General features: G+C 40.3%; 1 protein-coding gene across 1 annotated transcript in view; it reads left to right on the top strand.

Annotated features, from left to right (window-relative positions):
- Nucleotides 1-27,132, top strand: part of LOC122816492 (dynein axonemal assembly factor 8-like) — a 3,534,829-nt gene that overhangs the window by 1,987,153 nt on the left and 1,520,544 nt on the right. Inside the window, exon 15 of the mRNA XM_044089323.1 lies at nt 14,882-15,200. Within this exon, the coding sequence (XP_043945258.1) occupies nt 14,882-15,200 (319 nt within the window). The remainder of the gene's footprint in view (nt 1-14,881; nt 15,201-27,132) is intronic.

Here is a 27,132-nt window from a genome sequence, read left to right as displayed (position 1 = left end):
TTCATCCTGCGCCTCCGTGGGATCTTGATTTGGTGCTTTGTGCATTAACATCTTCCCCTTTCGCACCGGCTGCTACATGTGAGTTAAAATATCTGTCTTGGAAAACTGCCTTCTTAGTTGCAATTACATCTGCAAGAAGAGTTTCAGAGCTTCAAGCCCTATCTATCAAACCACCGTACTTGATTTTTCACAAGGATAGAGTATCACTTAGGCCTAACCCATCTTTTGTCCCAAAGGTCTGTTCTAATCTCTGTCTCCAACAATCTCTAGAGCTACCAGTTTTCTTTCCAAAATTCTCCAATGAAGCAGAATACACTCTCCATAAATTGGATGTTCACAGGCAATTGCGCTTCTATCTAGACAGGACTCAGCAATTTCGTAAATCAGACCAGTTGTTTGTGTCCTTCTCAGACAATAAATTGGGTAAAACCATCACAAAAGCTACTATCTCCAAATGGATTAGAGATTGTATAACTCAGGCTTATTCCTCTTCAAATAAGCAACTTACAACATCTATCAAAGCTCATTCTACCAGAGCTATGGCTACCTCTATAGCTTTTCATTCCAAGCTCGCTATTTCTGAGATTTGTGCTGTGGCTACTTGGTCCAATCCGCACACTTTCATTTCCCACTATAAATTGGATGTGGCATCTAAAGGGCGAGCATCATTTGGTTCCACGGTACTCAGGAGTGTTTTCCAGTGAGCCACCCAGGATTCAGGTGCTAGGGACGCTGTCCCATCAGTCAGAATGTAGGCGAGATAGGATCACATAACATCTTTTAGTTATGTACTCACCATAACTTCAGATGTTTGGGATCCATCTCGCCTACATTCCTAATACCCACCCTCCTTCCCCCGGCCTTGGAGATCAGAAGAGATTGAACAGTTTTGAGTTCTACTGTTTATCTTGTTTCTTCTGACGATGTTATATAAGCAATGCTTGCATGTGTGCGTGTATGCGGACAAACTAGATCTGGGGGACTGGTAGTGGTGCATCCTGGGATATAGTAAGCTCAGCCAATTAGAGACTTCGCTCTTTGGCATAAGCGTGCCGAGTCGGAGCCGAGGGATCGGCTCCGAACCCATCAGTCAGAATGTAGGCAAGATGGATCCCAAACATCTGAAGTTATGGTGAGTACATAACTAAAAGTTTTCACGAGATGGGGAGCTCCATGTTGCGATCTTTTTGCAACTCCCCTCAACGCAAAATGCCAGCAGTTCTTCTCTCTCACCCCAGTTCCGGGGGAGATCCCCAAGGATGCTCTAGTCCAAGCTTGGCCCCCCCGGCCTGCTATACGCTTTTCCACCAGTTCCCCTTCTCCCCAAGGTGATTCAGAAGGCGATTCGCTTGGAAAGCAAAATGATCCTAATCGCCCCATACTGGCCTCATCAAGTCTGGTTCCCCTTTCTTCACAAATATGCATTGGAGGGTCCCTGGTTCCTGGACCAAGTTCCGGACCTCTTGACTCATCAGTCAGGACAGCTCCATCAGTCCCTCCATTCATTGAAGTTAGCAGCTTGGCTACTCCTCTTCCGACCATAGTCAGGAGCCATTCTTTCGACCCTGAAGTCATGCATATTTTGTCCTCGGCCCACAAGACTTCTACTAAAAAGATGTATAGCAATAAATGGAAGAGATTTGCTATTTGGGCCCAACTCCGAGGATTAGACCCTATGACAGCCTCGGTGTCAGAAGTTCTGAAGTTTTTAGCTTCCCTGTTCAACCAAGGTTGTTCGGTGTCTACCATCAAAGTTCAATTGGCTGCTATTTCCAATTTTCACGAGAGCGTAGAACCACCCTTAATGAACAACAAGTTGTGCAAAGCTTTCATTAAAGGAGCTTGGCTTCTACGGCCCCCTATATCTCATCCTGCACCACCGTGGGACCTTAACGTGGTGTTAGGTGCATTGACCTCATCTCCCTTTGAGCTGGCAGCAACCTGTGATTTAAAATTTCTTTCTTGGAAGACTGCTCTTCTAGTTGCCATTACATCAGCCAGGTGAGTTTCAGAACTTCAAGCCCTATGTGTCAAACCACCATACCTGGTATTTCACAAGGATAGAGTATCTCTTAGACCAAACCCATCCTTTATACCAAAGGTTTGTTCTAACTTTTGTTTGCAACAATCACTAGAATTACCGGTCTTTTTCCCTAAGTATTCAAACAGAGCTGAGTATACCTTTCACAGCTTAGACGTGCATAGACAATTGCGTTTCTATTTGGACAGGACACACCAAGCACGAAAATCAGATCAACTGTTTGTGTCCTTTTCGGATAGTAAATTGGGCAAAGCTGCCACAAAAGTCACTATTGCCAAGTTTATCAGAGACTGTATCAGTCATATTTATCTCATTTCAAATAAGAAGCTTACAGTTCCAGTGAAAGCTCATTCTACCAGGGCTATGGCCACTTCAGCAGCCTTTCATTCCAAGCTCTCTATTAGTGACATTTGTGCGGCTGCCACGTGGTCTTCTCTACACACCTTTATTTCTCACTACAAATTGGATGTGGCATCTAGGGGTCGAGCTTCCTTCGGTTCCATGGTTCTCAGGAGCGTTTTCCAGTGAGCCACCCAGGAATTAGGTGCTAGGGACGCTGTCCCATCTGTAGAGAATGTAGGCGAGATAGGATCACATTACATCTTTTAGTTATGTACTTACCATAACTTTAGATGTATGGGATCCATCTCGCCTACATTCCTAATAACCCACCCTCCTTCCCCCTGCCTTGTAGGCCAGAAGAGACCGGACGATCCGAATTAAACTTCTTCCTCTCTTGAAACACCTGGCAGTGTTATAACAACAGTCTATGTGTGTGTGCATGTGTGCGGACAAACAAGATTTGGGGAAGCAGTAGTGGTGCATCCTGGGATACAAGGTAACTCAGCCAATAAGAGACTGCGTTCTATTGTATAGTGGCCGAGTCTGAGCCGAGGATCGGCTCCGAACCCATCTGTAGAGAATGTAGGCGAGATGGATCCCATACATCTAAAGTTATGGTAAGTACATAACTAAAAGTTATTTGACAGTTAAGGTATAATTGGCAGCCCTCTCAAATTATCACACTTGATTAGATAGCTCTTCATTGGCTTCTCTGAAGTTATGTTAAGCCTTCCTTAAGGGGTCGTTAGTGCTCTGTCCTCTGATAAAAGACCCTGTACCTCCGTGAGACCTTATGCTGGTTCTTCAGGCCCTTACTCGGCCTCCTTTAGAACCACCAGCAAAGACCAAGTTAAAAAAGTGTCCTGAAAAACACTTTTTCTAGTGGCCATTACCTCAGCTAGATTGGTATCAGAATTTCAAGCATTTTCTTCTCAACCACCTTACCTGATTTTTCACAGAGACATAGTTTTACTTTGAACTAACATTTCCTTTCTGCCTAAGGTGGTGTCAGAAGCTATTCTCAATCAGTCAATCAACTTAAGTTTTCTTTCCAAAATTTTCTAACAAGGGAGAATATATTCTTCATTTACTAGATGTTCATAGACAGCTAAGATTTTACATTTACAGAACCAAAGATTTCAGGAAGTCAGAGCAGGTGTTTTGTATCCTTCTCTGAAGATGAATTTTTGCACAACAGTATCAAAAGTGACTCGCCAGATGGCTAACTGATTGCATCACCTTCATTTACAAAAATGAAGGTCTGTCATTACCAGAGTGTCCTAAAGCACATTCCACCAGGTCTATAGCTGCTTCATCCACTTTCTGGTCTGAAGCATCTATAGATAAAATCTGTGCAGCTGCTGTGTGGTCCAGTGTGCATACATTTATATCTCATTGCAAGTTGTATATATTGTACAGGAACAGAGCAGCTTTTGGCTCCACAGTACTCTGGAATATCCTTCCACCCAAGGTAATTCTAGCTGGGAACTCTGTCTCATCAGTTGAGGAATGGACAAAAAAGACATTATCTGGTATTATACCATATTTCTCCGTACATAAGACCTAACCAGAGAAAAAGGCCTAGCATGGTTTTCCAGGGTGGCCATGATATAAGCCCTACCCCAAAAATAAGCCCCAGTTAAGATCATCAACAACATACAAAGGACGTGTTGAATTATTAAAATAATAATATTATTGACACCTGTTGACTGAGGTTATCGTACTCTGCTCACCATTTTCGGACCATTCAGACACCCAACTTCTTCTCTTTGCAGAAAGTCGTAAGATTCTTTTCCCTGGAAGTCCTGCACGATTCTTACTGTAACCCTAATCCTCACTCACACTTAACGTTTGAGATCCTTGGCCCATAGGTTCATAGGTAGGTACTAGGCTATTGGCCCTAGGGCCTATACAAGCCTAGCCAAAAATGTACCCTGGCTTTCGCCACCCAAGAAAATTATTTTCCTGTGCCCCTGTCAAGTAGAACCACATAAGTGATCCCCGGGGTGAATTTCCTATTACCCATCCAATCATCAAGATTTTTCTTGAAGAGTGCTAATGAGGAGCTCTGAGTATGGGAAGTCTCTGGGACAGGAATCTATCCCTCCAGCATGTTTTGTTTATTGTGGTGACAAGGTTTAGGTCCCTAGAGCGTTTAGCTCGGAGTGATTGGGATTTCTTTAAGTGGAGCATGTCCAACAGCTCTGGGTTTGACATAGCTTTGTATATTAGGCAGAGATTGCCTCTGAGTAGGCGATATGCGACGGAGTAAAGCTGGAGTTTTTTGAGACGGTCTGCGTAAGGCATCTGTTTGAGACCAGTAATCCTCTTTGTGAGGAATTTTTGCGGCCTTTCCAGTTGTTGTAGATGTCTTATGAGGTACATACCAAAAGGGGCGTTGTACTCTATAATGGGTCTAATGAGTGCTGAGTAGAGGGGAACAATGACCTCTTTTTTTCTGGATGAGAAACCTTTTGTGATGAGGTGTGCCATGTAGAAGGATTTCCTGACCACTTTGGCGATGTGATTATCAAAGGAGAGACTACTGTCCACCTGTGTCCCAAGGTCTCTATTCACACTTTTGGTGTTAAGTAGACTACTGCCTATGTGGTAGTTCATGGGTACAGAATTTTTACCAAAGGGGATGACAATGCACTTTTTGGCATTGAGCTTGAGACCATGTCTTTGACACCAGACATCTGTCTCAGTGAGGCCCTTTTGTAGGATGTCCACATCGTTAGGAGTTTCAATTATGGCTCCTAGTTTGCAGTCATCTGCGAATTTAGTTAGCCAAAGACCTTCTGTGTTAGCCTGTACTTCAGAGAAGTAGATACCAAACAGGAGAGGACCCAGGACTGAATCCTGTGGTACTCCACTTGTCACTGGTCTGAAGTCTGATTTGGAGTCTGCTACTTTCACAGTGTGAGTTCTTTCAGTAAGCCAGTTGGCAACCCATCTTGTGACATAGGGATTTATACCTAGTTTAGTGAGTTTATCTATAATTCCAGAGTGGGGGGATGGTGTCGAACGCCTTGGCGAGATCTAGATAGGCTGTGTGAACCACCTTACCCTCATCTATGGCTTTGGTGACTACTTCAAAGAAGTCTATCAGGTTTAGGAGACATGATCTGCCTTTTACAAACCCAAACTGTGTCGGGTCCAGGGTTTGGAGATCTCCAATGTCTTTTTATATGAGTTCCATGATGATACGTTCCATGGCCTTGCAGATGAGGCTCGTCAGGCTAATGGGGCGGTAGTTCCTGGGGTCTGTTGTGGCCCCTCCTTTGTGGAGTGGGATAACTGTCGCGGTGCGCCATTCAATGGGCACAAAGCCTGAGGTGAGGCTATGATTGAACATGGTACTTAGGTGGGGTGCCAGTTCATTCTGTAATTCATATAGAAGGCAGCGTGGGATGTTGTCAGGTCCCATGGATGCTGTGTTCTTGGCTTTGGAGAGTGAAGTTTTTACCTGTGCAGCCGTGATTACAGGAACTTTGCATTCTTCCGGTATAAAGATGGGTCCTTTAGCGGGTGAGAGGGGGGTAAAGTTAGCACTGAACCTATCTGCCAGGATGTTGGCAATATCAGTTGGTTCTGTATATTTAGTGTCATTGTGCTGTAACTCAGAGCAGATCTGCTGTCTTTAGAATCAGTGGCAATTTTGTTTTCATAACTAGCTTTGGAGGATTTTATGAGGGATCTCAGCTTCTTACTGAGGCTGACCAGGGAGTTCCACCAATCATGGGATTTTACTATGTTTTGCAACAGTTTCTTTCTTCTGTTGTAGAGTTTGTTTATGGCAGAAGACCACCAGATTGGCTTCCTTTTTTTGGAGGATAGCATATTGGTTCTGTTAGGGATAGCACGATCCATGCACTCATGTAAGTGCTTATAAAGTGCATTTGTGTAATATTCAGCAGTCGTGCCTCTATTGTCCATCTGCATGGGTGTCATGAAGTTTGCCACTTCTGTCTTAAGAAGCGTGAAGTTGGCTTTGGAGAAATTTTTTACGGTTGTTTTCCTAATGGGGGGTGGGAGCGGGATGTGGATGTCTAGGATGATTAGCTTGTGGTCGGATCTGACCAACGAGGAGCTGACCTCTGGTGTGGAACACCAGTCACCCATGTTGGTGATGACCAAGTCTAGGATATTGCTGCCTCTGGTGGGGGTGTGGATAAGTTGATCCAAAGCGTTGGAATTTATGATTTCCAGAAAACGTTGAGCAAAAGAGTTGGTACATGAGTAGTTTTCCCAGTTAATGGTAGGGTAGTTGAAATCACCCATTATTAGAATGTTGGGGTGTACCTTAATATTTTCCAGTGTATCAAGAAAAGAGGAGTGGGAATCCTGGGGCATGGTGGGGGGTCTGTAGCAAGCTACAATCTGGATTGCGGTTTTGCCCAGAGTTAGTTGAACTTGGATAATCTCGGATGCATTATGCTGAGCAACTAGCTTGGAGGTGTGGATATCCTTAATGAATATGGACACACCTCCACCTTTAGTGTTTCGGTCCGGGTTTGGTGGCCAAAAGGTGTGGTATGAATTATAGCCTGGTAATGCAGGGGTGCTCTCTGGAGCTGTGAACCAGGTCTGTGTCACTGCACAGATGTCAATGTTCTCCATTTTAAGGAGTGCCTCAAGTGAGTGCATTTTGAGGTTTAGACTTCTAGCATTGAGTAGCATTACCCTCAGATTTTGCTTGCTTGGACCTGTTACGGTGGTGAATTTGTCATTTGAACATTGCCTAAAAAAGGCACTATAGGGGTGGCAAGAGCCTTTGCCAGTATCCGGAATCCCAAGGGCGACAAGGTGCAGGCCATCTCTGGCAAAGCAGCGTGGTCTTTTCGTCATGTCATCCCAGGCAGACAGATACTGGATTCCCTTAGAGTGACACCAGAAGCTTAGCCAATTGTTAAAGTCAATCATTTTGTCCTTGTACTGTGGTGTCATTCTGGGTGATGGCAGGATGCTACTCAGGGCTAGGGTCATACCGGCCTGGGCTACAAGATCAGAGAGCTCCTCCATGTCTCTTTTTATGTAGTCCAGGGAGGTACGTCTCAGGTCATTCACACCAACATGGACAATGACAGAGTCATATTTGTACTTGTTGTGGCGTGACCTGAGTGCGTGTGTTATGTGGCGGATCCTGGCACCTGACAGGCAGATGACAGTAACTTTTTCCTTGTTTAGCCTGGTGAGTGGAACATCAGTGTGCCTGATTATAGAGTCACCTATGACTAGAGTGTTGGGTATGTTATGCCTTATGGGCTGTAGTTGAGTGGCACACTGAGTATGTGGACTATGTGTCATTTGGGTTGTGTTGGGGGGTGGAGGTTGCTTGCATTTCTGCTTTGGAGGTCTCTGTTGTTTGGGCAGATTAGTACAGAGAGCCTCCGCAAATGTAGGTGTGTGTTTTGTGGTTGTGTGTGTGTGTTTTGGTGGTGTAGGTTTTGAGGGACTATGTGATGAGTGTGGTGCGGTGCAAGTGTTTACCTTCTCCTCTTGACTGTCTAGGCCTGTCTTTAGTAAAGAGAGCTTTGCTTCCAGTTTGGCTATATAAGTGCATCTCTCACAGGTCGTAGTGTTGGGTGGTAGGAGGAGAGGGTTGTCTGTGTACATGAGGCAATTGCTGCATTGTCCCAAGATGCCCAGATTCATCAGGTAGACAGGAGAAAACACCACTGGCAAGTGTACTTTGATTGGTCAAAGTACAGACAAGGCACGTAAAACATACGGACTTGATAATGAACAGATGTGGTTGTGTCTTCTTAACTGTCACCATTTTTGTTGCCACTCATGTCTCGTAAGTCTTCAATTAAACCCCCAGACAAGATGAGTGCAAAAAGAAAGAGCTATTCCGTCGAGTACAAGAATGGAATCGTGGAGTACTCCTGGGGAAAGAATCTGATGGCTTTCTGCAAAGAGAAGTTGGATCTCTGAATGGTCCAAAAATGGCTAGCAGAGTGCGATAACCTCAGTCAACAGATGGACGAGGGAAATGCTATGAAGTGCAAGTGTGGATCAGGTTGGCAACCATTATTTCCTGAGCTGGAAGACATCATCTGTGAATGGATTGCTAACAGGAAAGCAAAGACTTTCGTTTTGCGCAGGGCTGATATTCAAGCATTTGCCCTTGCAACGGCACCACAGTTAGGAATATCCCCAGAAGAATTCAAAGCATCACAGCATTGGCTGGATGGCTTCCTTCAGTGATATGAACTGTCTCTAAGAAGATCGACAACACTGTTCAAGGTGGAAGATACTGAAGTTATTAAACGTGCACTTGCATTCAAGTCCTTTGTTGAGGGCATCAACATTTCTAAATACCAGCTCTCCAACATGATTGCTATTTATGAAACTGCAGTGTTTATGGGCCAAGGATCTCAAACAACAATTGATCAGAGGGGTGCCTCGTCATTCTACATTCTCTCCACTGGTTACGAAAGTGTACATGTTACCTGTATTTTAGCAGTTCATCTAGAGGGAAAGAAAACACCACCTCTAATTATTAGTAAGAGCAAGAAAGGTAAGATTGAACGTGTTTCAAGCATTTACATTCCTGAAACCAAAAAAGCCTGGTGCACACAAGCAGTTATAAGGAAGTGTGTAAATGTAATGCTGCCACTTGTTTTGCAAGGTGGAAAAATAGGTCTATTAGTCTGGGATTCAGCCAGCACTCACCGCACTAAAGACATGAAGAACTTCCTTGCACAGAGAAGAATAGATCAAATAATGATTACCGCAGGAATGACCGCCTGTCTCCAGACTCTTGCTATTGCAATAAGCAAGCCATTCAAGGACCATTTGCGCATGGAACTCAATGACTACATTGAAAATAGAATGGAGACAAATCATCGTGGAAACTTTGTAAAGCCTAGCCTGCAAGAGGTCGTGACTTGGGTGAAGAACTCATGGGATAAAAGCACTGACAGCTGTGTTGCCAATGCACTACGAGCAGGCTACATGGACAAACAGTGCTCATTTAAGGAGAGCTCTGTTGCTGGGCATGACAGATTGGAGCCAATGGTTCTTCAGGAAGTGGAGTCGCAAGAAATTCAGGCTGGAATTCAGGGGTTGGAGACTTATTATAATGTTCCAGAAGCAGATGACATGACTGTATTTGAATAACTTTTCCGTTATCGTGGCAACAGATTGGATTGCTTCTGCTTTCAGCTGCCAGCAAGCTCTTGTCAGTTTTTTGACTTTATTGTATTAAGGTAATGTTTCATTATCAAGGAGTAATTACAAAGTAAGGCCATTAATTCCCAGACTTCATTTTTATGACTTTCCATCATTCTTCTCTTACGGTTTGGGTAAGGAATAAAGAAAGCATCATCACTCAAAAAGTGGCAGTTATTCACCGGTTTTATTCCCCTCCTCCAATACACATGTATTGAGATTTTTCTGCACTTTCTGTTAAGCATGAAATATTGCACTGTGAAAGCCAAGATGTAGATATTCTGAAGTTGAAATGTTTGTTGCACTGTTTATGTAGAATTCTCACACAACTGTTAACGCGTTACCTAGAACTGTTGCCCAGTAATGGAAAAGTACCAAATAAATGTCATTTTGTGTACATGAATAAATGTAGATTTGTGTACATGAGTAAATGTCGATTTGTGCACATGAATAAATGTAGATTGTTGTACAGGGGGGTTAAATAAGGCATTCCCTGATAATAAGCCCTGATGCATATTTAAGCGGGGGGAAAAGTTTAAGATCCAGTCTTATTTTCAGGGAAATACGGTAGTTATGTACTTACCATAACTCTGCATCTGTGTTGTTGGTTTTTGTCCTTCCTCAACTTCCCACTCACCCTTCCCCCTTCCCCATTTGCCTGGATCCTGGTATGACCTGTGGGATATTCTTGAATAAACTTTGCTGTATGAGTTCCAGAGTCTCCTTTTCTGTTCTCCATGTTTCCCATATTTATACCTGTTGTACTACTTACTCAGAGATATTATGGGCTGCCTTTTACCTTTTTTGAAATGATGTTCGATAATTGGAGGGCGAACTAGATCTAAGGTAACTCACAGTAGTCAGTGGATTATGGGTAAGAGGAGGAGCTCAAGATACAGAGCCTAAAGTCTGTTGAGTGACCAAGGACAGATCCAAGGGTTGGATTTGAGACCCATCAGCTGAGGAAGGATGAAAACAGACAACACAGATGCAGAGTTATGGTAAGTACATAACTATTATTTATTGCAGTCAGTCAGTTCTAGGTGTCCTATGCCTATTCCTAAAACTTGTACCCTGTCTTCTGAGAGAAAGGTAGTTTACTGAGATGATTCAGATGTTAACAGAGACAAGGTGTTATTACGTGAAGGTTCTACAGCCCAGGACACTGATTCTGGGGATGGTGAGCATGAAGTAGTACACATGGAGGTTTCTCTTTTGTGAAGACCATTTCCAGACTAAGGAATGCATTTTTTGGGACTGGGCGGATGTTCCCTCTGAACTGGGCAAACATCATGATTTAAATGAACAAGAAGCTCCCAACACTGCACTCATTCCTCTTATTCTGACAGTGTTGTATGATGCTTTTAAAGCTGCCTGTAATGGTCCAAATTCTCTCCCATTGTTTTCTAAGAAAGCATATAAGTTGTACAGAGTTTCTCGAGCTAACAAATGTCTTTATTTTCATCTTAGAGAAGATACAGCTGCAATTACGTCTGCAGCAAATAAACTCATTTCCACCTCTAACCCAGTTCCTGGAGAGAATTAGGGTAAGTAGTAGTTCAGATAGGGCAAGAGACTTTTTTTCTTCTTCCCGTCTAGCCTTCAGAGTCCTTAATTGACAGGGGCAGGGCTATATGTGGAAATCTATTTTAAAATATGCCAATAACTTGGGAGAGTTTTTTGCTTCTCTGACCCCTGAAGGTAATGAGATTGTGTTTATTGTGTCTTAAGTTTCCAAAAATGCCATAAAACATGTATGTATGATTATGCTGAAACTGTTCCCAGAGCTTTGACTTCATCTACTATTTTAGGGAGATTTGTTTTGGGTACTTTACCAAAACATTTCAGATGTGTTTGTCAGAAATTTCGAGTGCCCCTCTAGATGCAAAAGTTTTATATGGGTCTGCTGCTACACAGATCCAAAAATAATGGAATGCGAAAGGTAAATTAATGCAGATAGTATGCAGGATTTCTCAGCTCATCATGTTCTTCCTTTCAAACTCCCCCCTACCCATTTCAAAGTAAAAAATAAGGGAGGATCACAGTCTAATAGTAGACAAGCTTCCAAGAAGAAATGTCAGGAGGGAACCAATCCCAAATGCAGAATAAACAGCTGTATTCCCAAAAAAAGGTCAAACACCAGCTTCTGAAAGACTGTGCCAGGGACTTGGCCACCTTCCTTCCTGCCCCTCCCTGTTTCTCCCACTGTGCCACAGCTTGGTGTCAGATAATTTCAGACAAATGGATTTTGAACGTCATACAGAAAGGTTACATCTGGCAATGGATAAAATCTCCCCCTCCTTTCAGGGGGTTCCTGCCTTACTCTCCCAATCAAACAAAAATGTTTCCCCAGGTGCTGCAACATGTTACATTCAGGAGTCTTAGAACAAGTTCCTGCAGAAAACATAGGAAAGAGCTTTTATTCTAGAATGTTTCAGGTCCCAAAGAAAGGAACACTTAGATTTTTATCTCTCCATTCTCAATCTGTAAAAGCTACATAATTCAATGTGTTAAACCTTCAAACTGTGTTGGCACTTCTACCAGACCATTGTGTTATGGTAACACTTTAGACCTCAAAGACACTTACCATCACATTCCTATTGCACACAATTTTACTAGATAGCTAAGATTTTGTGCGTCTGGGTCACATTATCTATTCTTTGCATGTCTGCATCTTAAGTTATAATTTCTAAGTTTTTTAAACACCTTTATTAAATTATTTAGCAAATTTGCTGCATAGAGGAATCCTCAGATGTAATTGGCTGACTTTAACTAGACGTGCAAAATCAAATAAATATAGGGAATTTAAAATATTCATTTGGAAGTATTGACACAGATACTTTTATTTGCCTTCTCAACTTCAGCATGTGTTCCCTCGGTAGTAGATATTTGTTGGACGTATAGCAGTCATCAGAGGCACTTGAGAGCACATGCTTGGGCATTTTGTGTATCTGTCAAGAGTATGAGGGGCAAACTGAAGGTATTTTAATATCTGTATACAGCCTATTGAATTAAATATGATTTTCTTGTTGAATGGGTTGGCAGTAACAAGCTGACACAAAACGAAAGGAGTGATTTATATTTATTTATGCTAGCCTCTAAGAAAGCTTTCACCTGAAAGTGAAGAAGAAAAATACCTTATTTTCAGTACATTTTTGAGAGAATGAACTTATGAGATGGCCAGTAAGGAGGGTACTGGTAGATCAGAGAAAGTATGGCAAAATATCTAGTAAAATGTTTACCTCTATATGCTATTCTTTGATATGTTGTGTGTAGTCCTTTATCGAAATTGGGAAGGTGTTGCTATGTTTGGAAATAGCATTGCTGCGGAGTTGAAGAAAAATTTTAGACTGGATAAGGATTATGGAGAAAGTTACTTGCTCTAGTATTTTCTTCGGATGAGTATTAATTTCATATGCCTGGTTTGTACTAATGATTATTTTATGCATGATTATTTCATTTGACTTTTTCTGTCTGTGTTCTTGTTTGATACTGTTGTTCATATGCCCCCAGAATGAACAAACTGCTGTCAGTCAGTCCCACCCTCTACTGTTGTCTACTCCAGCAGCAGGATTGCTAGTGTATCCCAGGCTAGCTTGGTCACACTCATGACTCTATCCTTGTGTGCCATGGAGCTTATTATTTATATTTATTGTTAAGAATGTATGATACCATGTTTACATTTAATTGTTGTGATCTCACAGTTCTGTATTTGATTAGTTTTGTCATAGCTTCTACCATTTATTTGTGTACTTTTAGTAATAGTTAATTCCCTTGTTCTTCACAGTAAAATCAAACTGAATTAGAAGATGACTTAGTATCAGGATGCTTTGGGTAGGGTAATTGTACAGTAAGAAGCCTGGCTGCTTTGGTAGCTTGCTGAATAAGTTGTGATTGAGAGGCGCTATCCATATGTAATGAAGCTTCTCCTTCAGTTCATTGAGTTTAAATTCTTTGAATCTTCAACAAAACAAAACACCCCAGTTAAAGCTTCAGCTCAGTTAAGACAATAAAAAATCACTGAACACTGACATGAGGAGTTCTGCTTCACCCACACCTTTTTTGTTTTCTTGTATATACTAACTCCCTGGTTGCACAGCCTCAGACTAAAGAGCCCATACAAATGGAATCATTACTAGATCCCAAGTAGAAGCCATACTGGCAGTGAGTTTCTTTTGAGAACCGCAGTAAGGGGGTATAGCTTAGAGGAGCAGAACTCAAGAAATTTAAACCTCATTCACTGTACACTTGAGTAAGTACAGGATAGCAGAAGTGAATACAGTGATAGGCATTTGTGTAGTTCAAAGCAATACTGTTAAGGTCATTCACTGTGCCCTTGAGTAAGTATAGGGTAACAGGAAGGAATGCAGAAGGGGATAGGCATCTGTGTAGTTCGAAGTTATACTGTTGAGGTGAGATCCTCACACAGCTGTACTTTTTTTTTGTTGGAGAGCCATGCAAATACATTGTAAATGGCTTGAGTCTCAGTCTTTCCTCTTCCCCAAGTCTGCAGTACTTTGAAATGCATGCATTTAAGATTTGTATTTACATTATATCGCACATAATAGCTAAGAGCTTGCTTTTGTTTTAAGTTGTCGAGTATTGCTGTGCCATTTATAAAATAGTATCAGTAATGTTTTGTGGGAAGTATATAAAACTCTGAATCAGATTTATTTTTTGTGTATTACTGCTTTTGTTGTTATGATTTATGAAAACAAGATAGATTGTTTTTGTAATGTGATCCTTCCAGTTTGTTTTTGTCAAACTTTTATGTTTTTTCATATGTGTTTAATGTATAGTCTTGATAAAAATAAGTAGGGAGGCACATAAATACCTCAATGGAAACCATACATCTCAAGTATATGGGAGTAGAGTGGCGAGGCAGCAGTTGGGTGAGAAATGGAATTGATGTTTCCTGGAACTGGTAGTGGACAGCTGGAGAAAAGGAAGTAGGATCAAAACAACTGAATACAAGAATGTTTGTGACAAGCATACCTTTATGAGGATAGAGAGGGGTGGCTGAGTAACACCTGTAACTTATGCATAAACAAGCAAACTAAATTGAACAATTTTGTGTTCATTATCAGCTGCCAAAGTCAATGATGTAATATATATGTTCTTGTCAAAGCATGCATAGTTGTAGTTGTATACGTTGTGCATTTATGCTTGCTTTTGTTGTGTTTATACGTGCATGGAATTTTGTTGTGTTTATACGTACATGGAATTTTTGTGACAGAGTATTTAGGTTTTACATTATTAACAGTTACTGACAGTATTGTCCCATAACAAGATGCCCTTTGATATTTATTTGTTTTTTAGATTCACTGCCTGCATTATACAGAACAGATGATGGTAACTGCAGACCAGTGCTTGCATTGGCTTTGCGGGGTCCTAAAGCCTGCTCTGTCTGGCAAGACATTGTAGGACCTTCAGACCCACAATTAGCTATACTTACAGATCAGTTTTCTGTAAATGCAACGTACTGCAAGTGCCGTAATGAACCTTTGCTGTATTCACCACGACTGGAAGAACGGATACATAGGGAGCTTTGTGTCTGGTTTGGAGGTAGGGTTTCTGATGATGGTGTCATACGAATTGGTGTTCAGAATCCTACCAGTGTCTCTACAAATAAAACCAGGTCAGTGTCCATTTCCCATTTTATATGCATCTCTGAATTATCACCTGTCTCTAATTTATTAAGAATGTATCTTTTTCTTCCTTAAAATGTTGACCTCTCCCTGTTTGACAAAGTGGTGCATTGGATTGAGTAAACATTTCCAATAATTACAGGTAGAGGCCATTTTATTCTTCAGAAAATGCATATTAAAAGAGTTCTACTGTTGCAGCAGTTTTCTAAGTGAATTTTACCAACATATAAAATGAGTCTGTTATTTTGACTTTGATTATTTTACATGCTTTCCCCGATTTCTAGCAGAACATGTTGAGAGCTATGTTTATCTGGAATATGTTAAAAATGTCAAAAGGTTTAAAGGATCAGAACAGAAAATATCGAACCATTAAATATCAGGGGGAAAAACAGAGAGAAGAAAACTTTTTTTTTTTTTTTTTTTTTTTGCCAACTCAGAAAATGCATTAATAACCAGCAATAAGCTGATTCAATATTTTAAATTTTCAGTGTTTGGATGTTCAATATTAGGAGTCTTTGATGTTTTGAATGAATCCGTTGTACATACATATGTCTATCATTTCATTAAAAATATTTTCTTGTGTTACATATTCCATACATAGAATAGTGCTGTCACTATTGTTTATCTTATTTAGCCCATGTTTGCATTTTTTATGTGTATGTGTGACTGACACTGTTTAAGGCAAGATAGATTTTTCAGTGGATAGCCATTGGTTTGCCATGAATTAGGCAGAATGACCACGATATATTTTTGCCTGCTTTTTAACTGTAGCATTACTTTGAAAGAAATCAGCAGATACTTGCCTGTCTGGTATTTGTCACCTGTGAAATAAAAACTGCAAGAAAAACCCAGTCAAGCTAGAGTTTTCACTATGAAATTCCTTAAACCGCCTATAGTGGAGTCTCATGGGATATATGCAAATTATCCTTTAAAGACATATCGGTGTTGTAGCTACATGGCTTCTGATTGCCTATGAATTTTTATTTTTTAAGTCTTTATGGATACATTCAGCCCATTAAAGTCAAACCCCACTAGCTATAGGCATACATGTTTCTGCCTTTTTTTGGTCTTGTCAGTACAGCATAAGTGGATTTTTGGGCTATACTTTTGAAACTCAGATATTAAAATCATGCCCAATGTCTATAAACATTAGCGTACCTGCAAAATATCCCGAATAACATCCAAACCAAAAGGTAAAATATCACACAGATAAACCATTCAGGAAAATTGCAAGAAAGATACTGCCAAGCTAGAATCTTCACTGTGTAATACCTTAAACCTCTTGTATTGGAGGCTCATGACCTCCTTAAGTGCATACTAGTGTTCCACCTGTGAAATAAACTACTTTATTGTGTTATGCTGTAATATCAGGCATGTACGAGTTTGTGCTTAAACTCCCTGTAGCCATGAATTTCCAGTATCTGTTACTGGTGAAAGCATTCCTGTAAGACCTTGCCATAGTATAACCTCAGCCCTTCTCTCCTTCTCCCATACAATAAATCAAAACCGTAATGACAACAAGCTCTCCTGAGCCCTCTTCCTTGACCTATCCAAGGCGTTTGATATGGTAACTCACCAGCTACTCTTAAACACATTAAAATCACTCTCCATAGATAACCTAGCAATTACCTGGTTCCATTCTTACCTAAGTGACAGACAACAAGCTGTACTATGGAAGAATAATCTATCATCCCTTTTACCAGTCACCCTTGGAGTCCCACAGGGATCTATATTAAGTCCCCTCCTATTCTCCATATTCATTAATGACCTGTACAAAGTCATCCCTGATCCAACTTGTATTCAGTATCCAGATGAAGCAACCCTAATCTGATCTGCCACCTCCCCCACAGATTTACAATCCTTGTCCCAAATCACTTCAGCAAAATAGAGAACTGGCTCACCGGTCGCCAACTACTATTAAACCCAAATAAAACCAAACTATTACTCTTCTCCCCCACTCGCTAGTTCCCCTCTCCATAATATCTAACAATGGTACCATAATTTCCCCAGAACCTAGTACTAAACTACTGGGAGTGATCATCAACAACAACCTCAAGTTTGATGCTCACATAGACAAAACTATTAAAACTGTTAATAAAAAATTAGGCTCTTTATACAGGATTAAACCATTCCTGACCCCATCTGCTAGAACTGTTATTGCCCATACACATCTGCTATCGACCCTTCTTTATGCCTCACCCATCCTCGTAAACCTAAGCAAATCAAACCTCAATAAATTTACTAGGTGCTACAATAACATTGCCATATTTGCCACAGGATCAGCTTATAGAACCCATCACTGCCTTAACCTTCAGTTGTTAGACTGGCTTGAACTACCGTATAAACTGCAATATAACCAACTAATAGTTGTTCAAAAAATCCTCTACCAACCAGACAGTACACCCATACTGAAAAAATATTATTACCGCCTACAGTAACCTAAAATCCCTTCGCTCTTCCAAAACATTGCTAGTGCAAACTGTTAAAACCAACAATTCAGCTGGTGAATCACTATTCTCCAACTCTGCCGTTAAAAACTGGAACCTGCTTCCTGCTGAACTCACCACTGACCCCCTCCTTATCCCACTTCAAAAAATCCCTTAGGAAATACCTAAAAATGCAGTGGCGTTGTCCCTGTACAAACCCTGAGTAACCCCACTCAAACATAATTCATAAATGAGAACCTCATTACAAGAATAAAACTCTGACTCTGTTTAAAATTCTGTGCATCACCCACCTACTGGAAAGATTTAAAGTTAACACTACACCATATGTGATAACCACCTTAATATATGTGTTTTCCTTTTTCAGATGAAGTCTTTAACTATTTCTTTCTCAGCTACTTGCTTCCAACCTTTGCTGCGTGTTTGTGAGAAAAACATGTACCTGTGTGTACATATTGTTAACCAAATCTCTGTTTTGTGATAACTCACTGTAACAATTTCACTGTATTTACACTTGCTTTTGTACATTTGGAGCTTTTCTCCCCAGGCCTCCGCTGAAAATGGACCTGTATCTAGTCGGACTTTCCCAGTTAACAAATGTAAAATAAAATAAATAAACTGTCACACAAATCATCTGTATCCTTTTTTCTTAAGACTTTTTATTATCTTGATACCAACACTTGGAATGCCATCTGCTCAAGTATTACCACCTCAGAAATGAAACCTTTTTGAGCTACTACAATATCTTCCCTATAAATGGACACAACTTTGTATGGTACTGACAGTTTAGAAGAAGCAGGATTACCTGTGCTGCATTTTTTTTCAGTTTTAATTCTAGTTCTTCATCACATTCCCAAAATTCTGTTCATTGTATTTTCATTTTAGAGAACCATAACACATTGATATCCATTCCCCATATAAATAATTTATCTAATGGCAGACAACCAACTCTATGAAAAGTGTATACAGTAATCTCCACCTCAGAATAAGCACCAGTTACAACAGTGACCATTGTCATTGCTACACTTTTATTGAATTATCACATATAACATAGGCAAATTTACATTTATATAAAAGTAATCAAACCATATTAACAAGATCACATTTACAAGCATTGTAATTCATATATATTTTTATACATCATACAAGCTAAGTAACATTACATAAATTATTAAATTTCTGCTTTTTCTTAAACCTTATTCCTCCTCCAAAACATCTTTCTGCATGTATTGTTCTCACAATTTCCATTTTTTTTCTAGGTAATTTACTCTACCCTTTACTAAAGATCCCACTTCTTGTTCTATTATCTGTGTTACAATATTCACTGCTTCAGTTATAGTTGGTTTAGATTTTGATTTTGATTTGCTAGTAATTGTTGTTTTGGCAGCCACCAGAATTAAATGTAGCAAAGGCTTTCTACTTCTGGGCAGTTCAGATTCAGTATCTCAGCACAAAAAATAGTTTCCTTAGTTACACTCATTGGCTCACGTAGTATTCCCGACAGAGTATTCTGTATGGAACTTTTAAAGTTTGCCAACTCATTACACTTTCAAAACATATGTTCCTATTTACCTCTTTCTTCCTTATCACACCATCACCATTTGCCATCTACCTGAGGAATAATTCTTTGGAATCTGCTTGGTGTATAAAGCAACTATGCAAACACTTCCAGGCAAAAAATCCTAAATCATCTAAAGTTTGTTGCATATTTGGTTCATACACAACTCATAACTTAGTTACATCCAACATGCAACTGAGTAGCTACCTCTTAAAATGTTACTTCTGTCTGCGTATACGTGTTTGTTTATGTATATATGTATGTATATGTATATTATAGCAATAAGGAATCCCACTACAACTCCTTGAATGAAAAACATTGAGTACAAAGTACTCATACAAATGTATTGGAAATTACACTAATAGAGCAAAACATAAAAAAAAATGTGTGCAAGGGAGAAGCCCCACGCCCCTACTACCAATTCCAAGATTGCAGTATAATGAAGAAAGGGGAAATTCCCAGTCCCTAGTATACTTCTGTCTTGTACATGAAAAGGCTGGTAGTTTGCAGTCTTTAAACATTCGGTCACTTTTGCCTGTCTTTTAAGTGCTCAAACAACAGACAGTTCAAGCACCTAAATGGAACCAATATATTGACATATCCATATCCCTTTCCTTAAGCTGGACTTTATAAGATTAAACAGTATAGGTTAAGATTACCAGTATTGTAGAAAGTATTATGTGGGATACAATTTGCAAGTTTCAGCATAAAACATTTTAACCTTCACCATGTACATGCAGCATCAGTCCTTACTATGATAATGTGTTATGTAATCCTGCCATTTTGTAGGCAGTTTAATGATTCATCCGTACATGGTTATTTTAGAGTCATATCTGGTGGTAATAGTCTCACGCAGTTGAGTAGTCACATCAGGTGTCAAGTTTCACAATCAGGAAGGTTAAAAGAGTCACAGTCAAGTGCAATGTCTCATTTAGAGTAACCCTGTAAGTCTCACAAAATTTGTTTTTCTAGTGATTGTTTCATCTCCTAGAATTAATTATTCATATCTTGGTTTCATTAGTCTGGAATGAAGTTAGTCCTATCTTATACATATGGCTTCTGTTATTTCTCAGTAATTGACCCTCTTTGCTTTCAGTGATGTAAAATCTAAAGGTACCGTCTAATTTCAGAATTTTTTTTGCTTTTCTGGGTACTCCTGCAATGTATTTTGCATTGTATTTTTTTCTGTTGAAGGGAAGATTGGCTGTTCTGTCATAAAAACTTTTGTAAAGCTGCTTGCTAGAAAGTAAGAATGCTGGTATAGAGTTTGGCTTAGAGAACATTAAAGAAATAGTCTCCTGCCTATTGACAAAAATGAAAGTGATAACCTAGCAGGCTGCAGACAGCTGAATGTTTCTGTATTTAATCAGAGCCAGTCTTACTTTGTACTAGCAGCACACTTTCATGTGGTATTTCTAAATGTCTGGATAATGTTCTCCACTTAACCTTCAATCTATTTATGTCTTGGACTGATTTGGGTGTGTTTGAATTCCCATCCTCATGCAAATTTGTAAAATTCCTCACTCACAAAGTGAGAATTAATGTCAGAAATAAGTGTGTTTGAAGTACTATGCTTAAAAAATTGCTTTAAGTAGCATAATGGCTGAATTGAACATAGTATATTCCCTTTTAATTACTGTTGGATATTTTGAGAAATAGTCTACCCAAATCAGATAGTAACAGTCTTTAAAGTGAAGCAAGCCAATCATAAGATTTTCTCTGGACTTTATGGAAGCTCATGTAGAGTTATTTCATCTTTCACATGACTTACATTAAGCGTTTTGTGTAGTTTCCCACTATCACCTCAATTTGATGAGACATACCTCTCCAGAACATATCACATGCTCAGTCTTTGCACCACAGAATTCCAATAAGTGCTTCATACCCCTCAACCTCTTATCGCAAGAAATCTGGACAAAGCCTAAGCTAATGGGGGATGAAGGCCCAAAAATAGGGACAAATTTTAAATATTACTCATAAACTTGGGAAGCATCTGGAATAACAGGATTTGTGTTGTATGCATTTTCTGAAAGAAATGAAGTCTGAAACTCAAATGTATGGCATTATTTAGTGAATTGAATCTTCATCAATTTGCCAGAAAACCACACATTTTAAGTGGAGCAAATCAAAAAATATGAGCCAAAAATCTGGACAGTTGAGAAGTATGGCTTCATGTATTTTCTTAAGTATTAGGTCTCATAGCTGATTTAGGCAGTGCCACTTATTAGATTTAAACAATGAATCATCTACATAGCTGATTACATTATAAAATGTGTAACACTGCTGCATTTGAAACTAAACATTTTTGTTCCATCCTGATATTATAGCTTTGTTTCAGTGCCTGACTGCACACTACATAAATTCTTGCACTCCTTCTTCCAACAGTGATAGGTAGGGAATGATAGGCATCACTTCAAAGTCACAGTTCAGCAATTTCTGTTTCTTCCTTTATGATGGGGTCTGCTTAGAGCATCGGCAATATGCATCACTCTGTCAGGTTTATATACAGTTGTCAAGTCAAATTTTTACAAAGACAACGACATTCTGTGAAGATGTAATGGTGTTTTAAGTAGAGGCTTTAGAAAAACACACTAACTGTTTAAGACCTGTCTCAACAGAGACTTATCTACTTAAACATACACATTAGAACTTCTTTCACCCATGTACAGCACATAGAATCTCTTTTTCTGAATGCTTATTGAATGAAAATCTGTCAGTGCTGTGGAACTGTAGGTAATTTGTTGACCTTCCTAGAGTACCACTGCTGTAGTAGCAGACTGACTGCCATCACTTGCAACACAACTGGGGTTGTCATACCTTAATAGCAAGGAGTAGAAGATTCTATCACAGGTTTCTTTACCATTGTGAAATGTTTCTTGTTCCTGTTCTCAGTGCTTTGATTATGTTTCTGAAGCAGTTTCCCTAAAGCCATCAAAACTTCCAGTAGTCAGGGATGAACTTGGGTAACTATTGTACCATGTCCATAAGTCTCAATATAATTTGTATAGTACTAGATGAGAGATATCGTCTATTCCCAAGGTTTTTCTAGCAAGGACTACCCACGTCCAAGAGAGAAGCCAGGGCAATCCCCAGCAGAAATTTACAGTTTCCCATCCAGTCATCCAGTTTGCGCTTAAACAGGGTCATTAAGGTGCTCTGCTTGATATGGACTGGAAGTTTGTTCCAGAGGAGTGGCAACCTCTGAGAGGTGTATCTGTCTCTCCAGCAGGTCCTGTTTATGTCGCAGTCTTGACTGAGGTCCCTGGAACTGGTGACTCTAGTCCCATTTGATTTACGGATGTGCAGCATTTCATTAGATTTTGGTCAGAGAAAGCCGTGTGAACTAGGCATGTCTCATTAATTTCAGCTTTTTATTTTTTTGAGATATTTGACCCAACTGCATGATGACTTCTGCTAGTCAGCTGAACTATTCATTCCCCAAACACTGGAGCATGAGCCGAATATGAGGGGTCATCAAGTGAGGCAGCCATCAGCACATTTGCAATTTGCAGCCCTAACCACACTACTTATGCCTAGCAGTACCCCTAAGGTTCCCTTATGGAGTTCGATTGTTGACTGGAGATTCACCCATTTGAGTGTCCACCCTAGACATGTATTCCTGCCCCTGCCTCAAGGAGAGGCATACTAATAAAGCAACATCACTCCTTTCCTCCTCCATACTAGCTCCACTAATTGAACTTGGGTCACTGGAGTCATAGTCAAGGCTTTCTCTCTCTGCACCACCAGAGGTGGCTGACATGGTTCATATATTTCATACCAGTTCATCAAATTTGGCATTTCCTTTTTCCAGTATAGATTGCTCTGTCTTAGCTTAAACCTGATATTGCGTTTTCATCTCACTTCAAACTAATGTGTCATCACTGATGTTTACAGCATTTTACAGACTCTCAATGATCTGCTCAACATCTCCAGGTGCTGAAGAAATATCAAATGGCATTCTCAGGCATCTGTATCCTCCCAGTGGAGAATTTATTGTACACAGCTTAGAACTGATCTGAATTTAATAATTAGTAGCATCTCAGGATACATCAAGGACTGAAAAATATTTATCTCCAAGCATCACAGAGACAAGACAGAGACACAGATTCAGTAGTTTTTAATTGGACTTAAAAAGGTTTTTTTTGATAAAAAGTTTAAAGTGGGTATTGCTGTGCCTATTCCGATTTTCTCTCTGGTTTAACTTATGTTTGGGTATTGCAGATCTATGAATATTCTAATATTCTTTGGTTTGACTACTGTCACAATACTTTTTATCTGAGAAGAAGACCAGCTTTGTTTTGCAGTCATGCCTAGCTTCTCCAATTGTTGTATTTATTTCTTTCTCACTTTTTTGTTTGTGGATGCATACATTACTGGTAAGATTTCTCAGTTTATCTTTATGTTATACTTACATAGAATGTGACCAAGATCTGAAAATAATTCAGAAGAATTTTCACAACTATGAGTCTTATCACTAGAATTCACATTTCTATGTGCATTAGCCTTTACAGAAGCTTTCCGCATTGCATTTCTAATTACAGCATTTCTGAACTGCACTGTGCAGCTTTGTGGTTGTATCAAATGTACAAATTGTCTGCGTCACATATGTAACTCATTACGTGTGTGAATCTGCCAATAATTTTTGACATGACTATTTGAATGTCTGCTGTCATAGACATGAAAATTATGCACTGCACAGACTTGTTTTATTTATTTAGTTTTAACTGGACAGTGAGCTGTTTCAAGGACCATTTCAGTCACAACCTGAGCTAAGAAGGCATAGAGTTGTACAGTGAATAACAGAATCTAAACAATAATTTCTAAAGTAGCAGTGCACATCAGTAGAGGCATGATACAGCTTTTTCCTGAAAAAATAATCATCAGTGCACTAAGACATGATAAAAAGATTGTCAGCATTCAGGCATTATGCAAAACTATGTATGCAGTATTGCGTATTAAATGATTGTGAAAAATAACTTCCAAAATAACAAGTGATCACCTATTTCAATATTTAGAAAAAAAGACAAAGTATGTATACAGATATTGTTACTAATTAAATAAATGCATTTAAAAAAATGGCGGCACCCTGTTAGTTTGCAGCTGCTTTGGGTCCACTGGGAAATGTGCATTATTTGTCTTGTTTTGCACCTACAACAATGAAAAATTCAGAATTAATGCAAAGTACTGAAGTTATAGTAGAGAGAAACTCCTAGAAATTTGATCCTCAAGCATGTTGTGCCACAGGCTTGATCAGCTGCTGTTTGCAGGGTTTGTAAGGCCTACTACACTTCACAAACCCCAGCTGTGCTGCAGGCTTGGTCAGCTGTTGTCTGTGGGCTTGTAAGGCCCTACACTCCAGGAACTCCGAGAACAAGGAATTATACTCAGTCATGGCCCAAGATGTCTTGCACAAGCAGAGCTAACTTTTAACACATCTAAAATAAGGAGAAGAAGGAAAATATGTGAAATACTGAGGAAAAGAGAAACAAGAGCAGGAATATCTGCAAGGCTAAAGGCCAACCCACACAGGCCTGCACCTCCATCTATGCTACTGGCCAATGTTTGCTCCATGGAAAACAAGATGGGCTACATAAGGCTGGAACTAACTAAAATAACAAGGGGAGAACTAGTTGTGTGCTCATGTTTACAGAGACTTGGTTAAGCTCTCTAATATCAGTGACAGTGCTGTGCATGTGGAAGGCTGACATTATTTAGTGCTGACAGGAATCATATTCATAGTGCCAAATCTAGAGGAACGGGTGTCTATATATATGTCAGTAACATAGGATATACCAGCTGTGAGGCATAGATATGTCAGTAACAGATGGTGTACCAACTGTGAAGCAGTTACCACTCACTGCTCAGAAAACATTGAGTTCATGATGCTAAGATGTAGACACTTCTACTTGCCAAGGGAGTTTAATGGTGTGAGCATCACAGCTGTTTATATTCCTCCCAGTGCCAACACCAGTGAGACACTGGCTACATTTCACCAGGAAATCAATGAGCTGCAGAATCATAACCCAGAATTTACTGATATAATAACTGGTGACTTCAACCAAGCAAACCTGAAGTCAGATGTTCATCGTGTTTCACTGTTGCAGTCATTACAGTTGGGTTAACCTGCTGGCGGGCTACCCGCAATCGGCCTGAATTCCAAAGTCCTGGTCCAGCGTCGGTTGCTGTCACCTCCTCCCTGACGTCAGTGCGCCAGGGGTATAAAAGATGCAGCCGACACCATTTTCTTCAGTCTTTCTTGCCGCACGGTGCCCGAAGCAAAAGCAGTTCGCAAGTGTCAGTCGGCCGACTCCTGAGATTTTCAAGTTCAAATTTCAGATCCAAACTCTTCATTAAAGCTAAGTACCCCGTTGGGGAAACTTTTTTCTTGCTCCAGACCGATGTCAGAAAAGTTAATAATTGTATTTCTTGTGGGAAGCAAATACCTCATAAGGATTTTCATTCTTACTGTATTCCTTGCCTAGGCCCTGACCACGACGTTGCTAGTTGTCGGTTTTCTGCTAGATTTAACCAACGCACTATTAAGCGTCGGTACGATTTTACATTTCATTATTTTGGCAGAATATTTAATTATATAATGCCGTCGGAACAGCCGATTACCAGAATTTACAAAACGCGCAAAGACAAAGAAAAGGACAGGCATCCGAGGTCCAAAACCGACGACGAGGCTTCGGCTAGGCCAGTCGCCGGTTTGCCGGTTCTCAGTGAGGTGCTTTCGCAGCCCATGACGCCTGCTACCTCAGAGCCACAGGCCGCTTCTAACTCCCACATGGAGCTGACTAGGCCGCTGGAAACTCAAGGTATTGGACCCTCGGAAACCATTCCCTCAGATGGGTCTGGAGCCGCTGGGCAGGCACCGGCTTTTGAGGGTGTTTTCAGGTCTACACAGTTATATGTGAAAACGACTTCAGCTTCAAAGGCAAAGACTAAAGCACCTCTAAAGACAAAGAAACAAGTACAACATTCCCCTGGGCAGGCCTCCATGCCTAAAAAACAGATGCTTAAAATGGCCGAAGACCTAATTACTTTGATCAGGGGTCTCCACCCCCCCTCCTGATAAGAGATCTAGGCAAGAGACAGAATATGAATCTTCGGATCAGGTTTCCATTTCCTCTGATTCCTCTTCTGAACAGGGATACTCTTTTCCTCCCTATGAGGATTCTGATGCTGAAGAATCTATCCCTTCAGCCTCTCCTCCTGAGGATTATTCTTTTGGGGAGACCCTGCATACTATGAGGGAACATTTCCATTGGGAGAGCCAAGATTACTCAGAACCTAAGAAAAGGCTCAGATATTTTCTTTTACTACCTCAGCACAGACCCCTTGCTATTCCTCCTGTTTTAGACATTGTAGATGATGTATTTACAGAGTCCAGTCTCACTCCTGACTTTACCACCAGCTCCTGTTAAGCCAGACAGATACAACAGGGTTCCTGATTCACATACATTTCTTCATAAAAACTGTGCTGCTGACCCAGAAACTATATTTCAGGGTCCCAAAGGGGTCAAGGCGACCACTGCAAAAAACCCTATCCCCTCTGATAGGGATTCAAGGGCCCTGGACAGATAGGGGAAAAAGATTTACACTTCTGCTACCTTGGCTGTAAGGGCCTTAAATTATCAGTTTCATATGCTTAAATATCAGCAATATCTTATGTCACTACTTAAACAGAAAATATTGTCAAATTCTGAATGTGCAGAAAACAAAGAAATGCAGAATGTATTGCATGCAGCTGAACAAGTGGGAAAGCATACTTTGCATTGTGGCTTTGATTCTCTGGAGTCCACCTGCAGGGCCGCTGTTATGGGTTCTGTCATTAGGAGGCATGCTTGGTTAAAGGAACAGAATCTGCCTGATCATGTTAAAGCAAAATTATTAGATGCTCCATTACAGCATGATACC

The sequence above is a fragment of the Protopterus annectens genome, chromosome 12.part0 (genome assembly GCF_019279795.1).
Source record: "Protopterus annectens isolate FY-2018-M chromosome 12.part0, PAN1.0, whole genome shotgun sequence".
NCBI lineage: Eukaryota > Metazoa > Chordata > Ceratodontiformes > Protopteridae > Protopterus > Protopterus annectens.
Note: the sequence above shows the minus strand (reverse complement) of the source record. Positions and strands in the feature narration are given on the sequence as shown.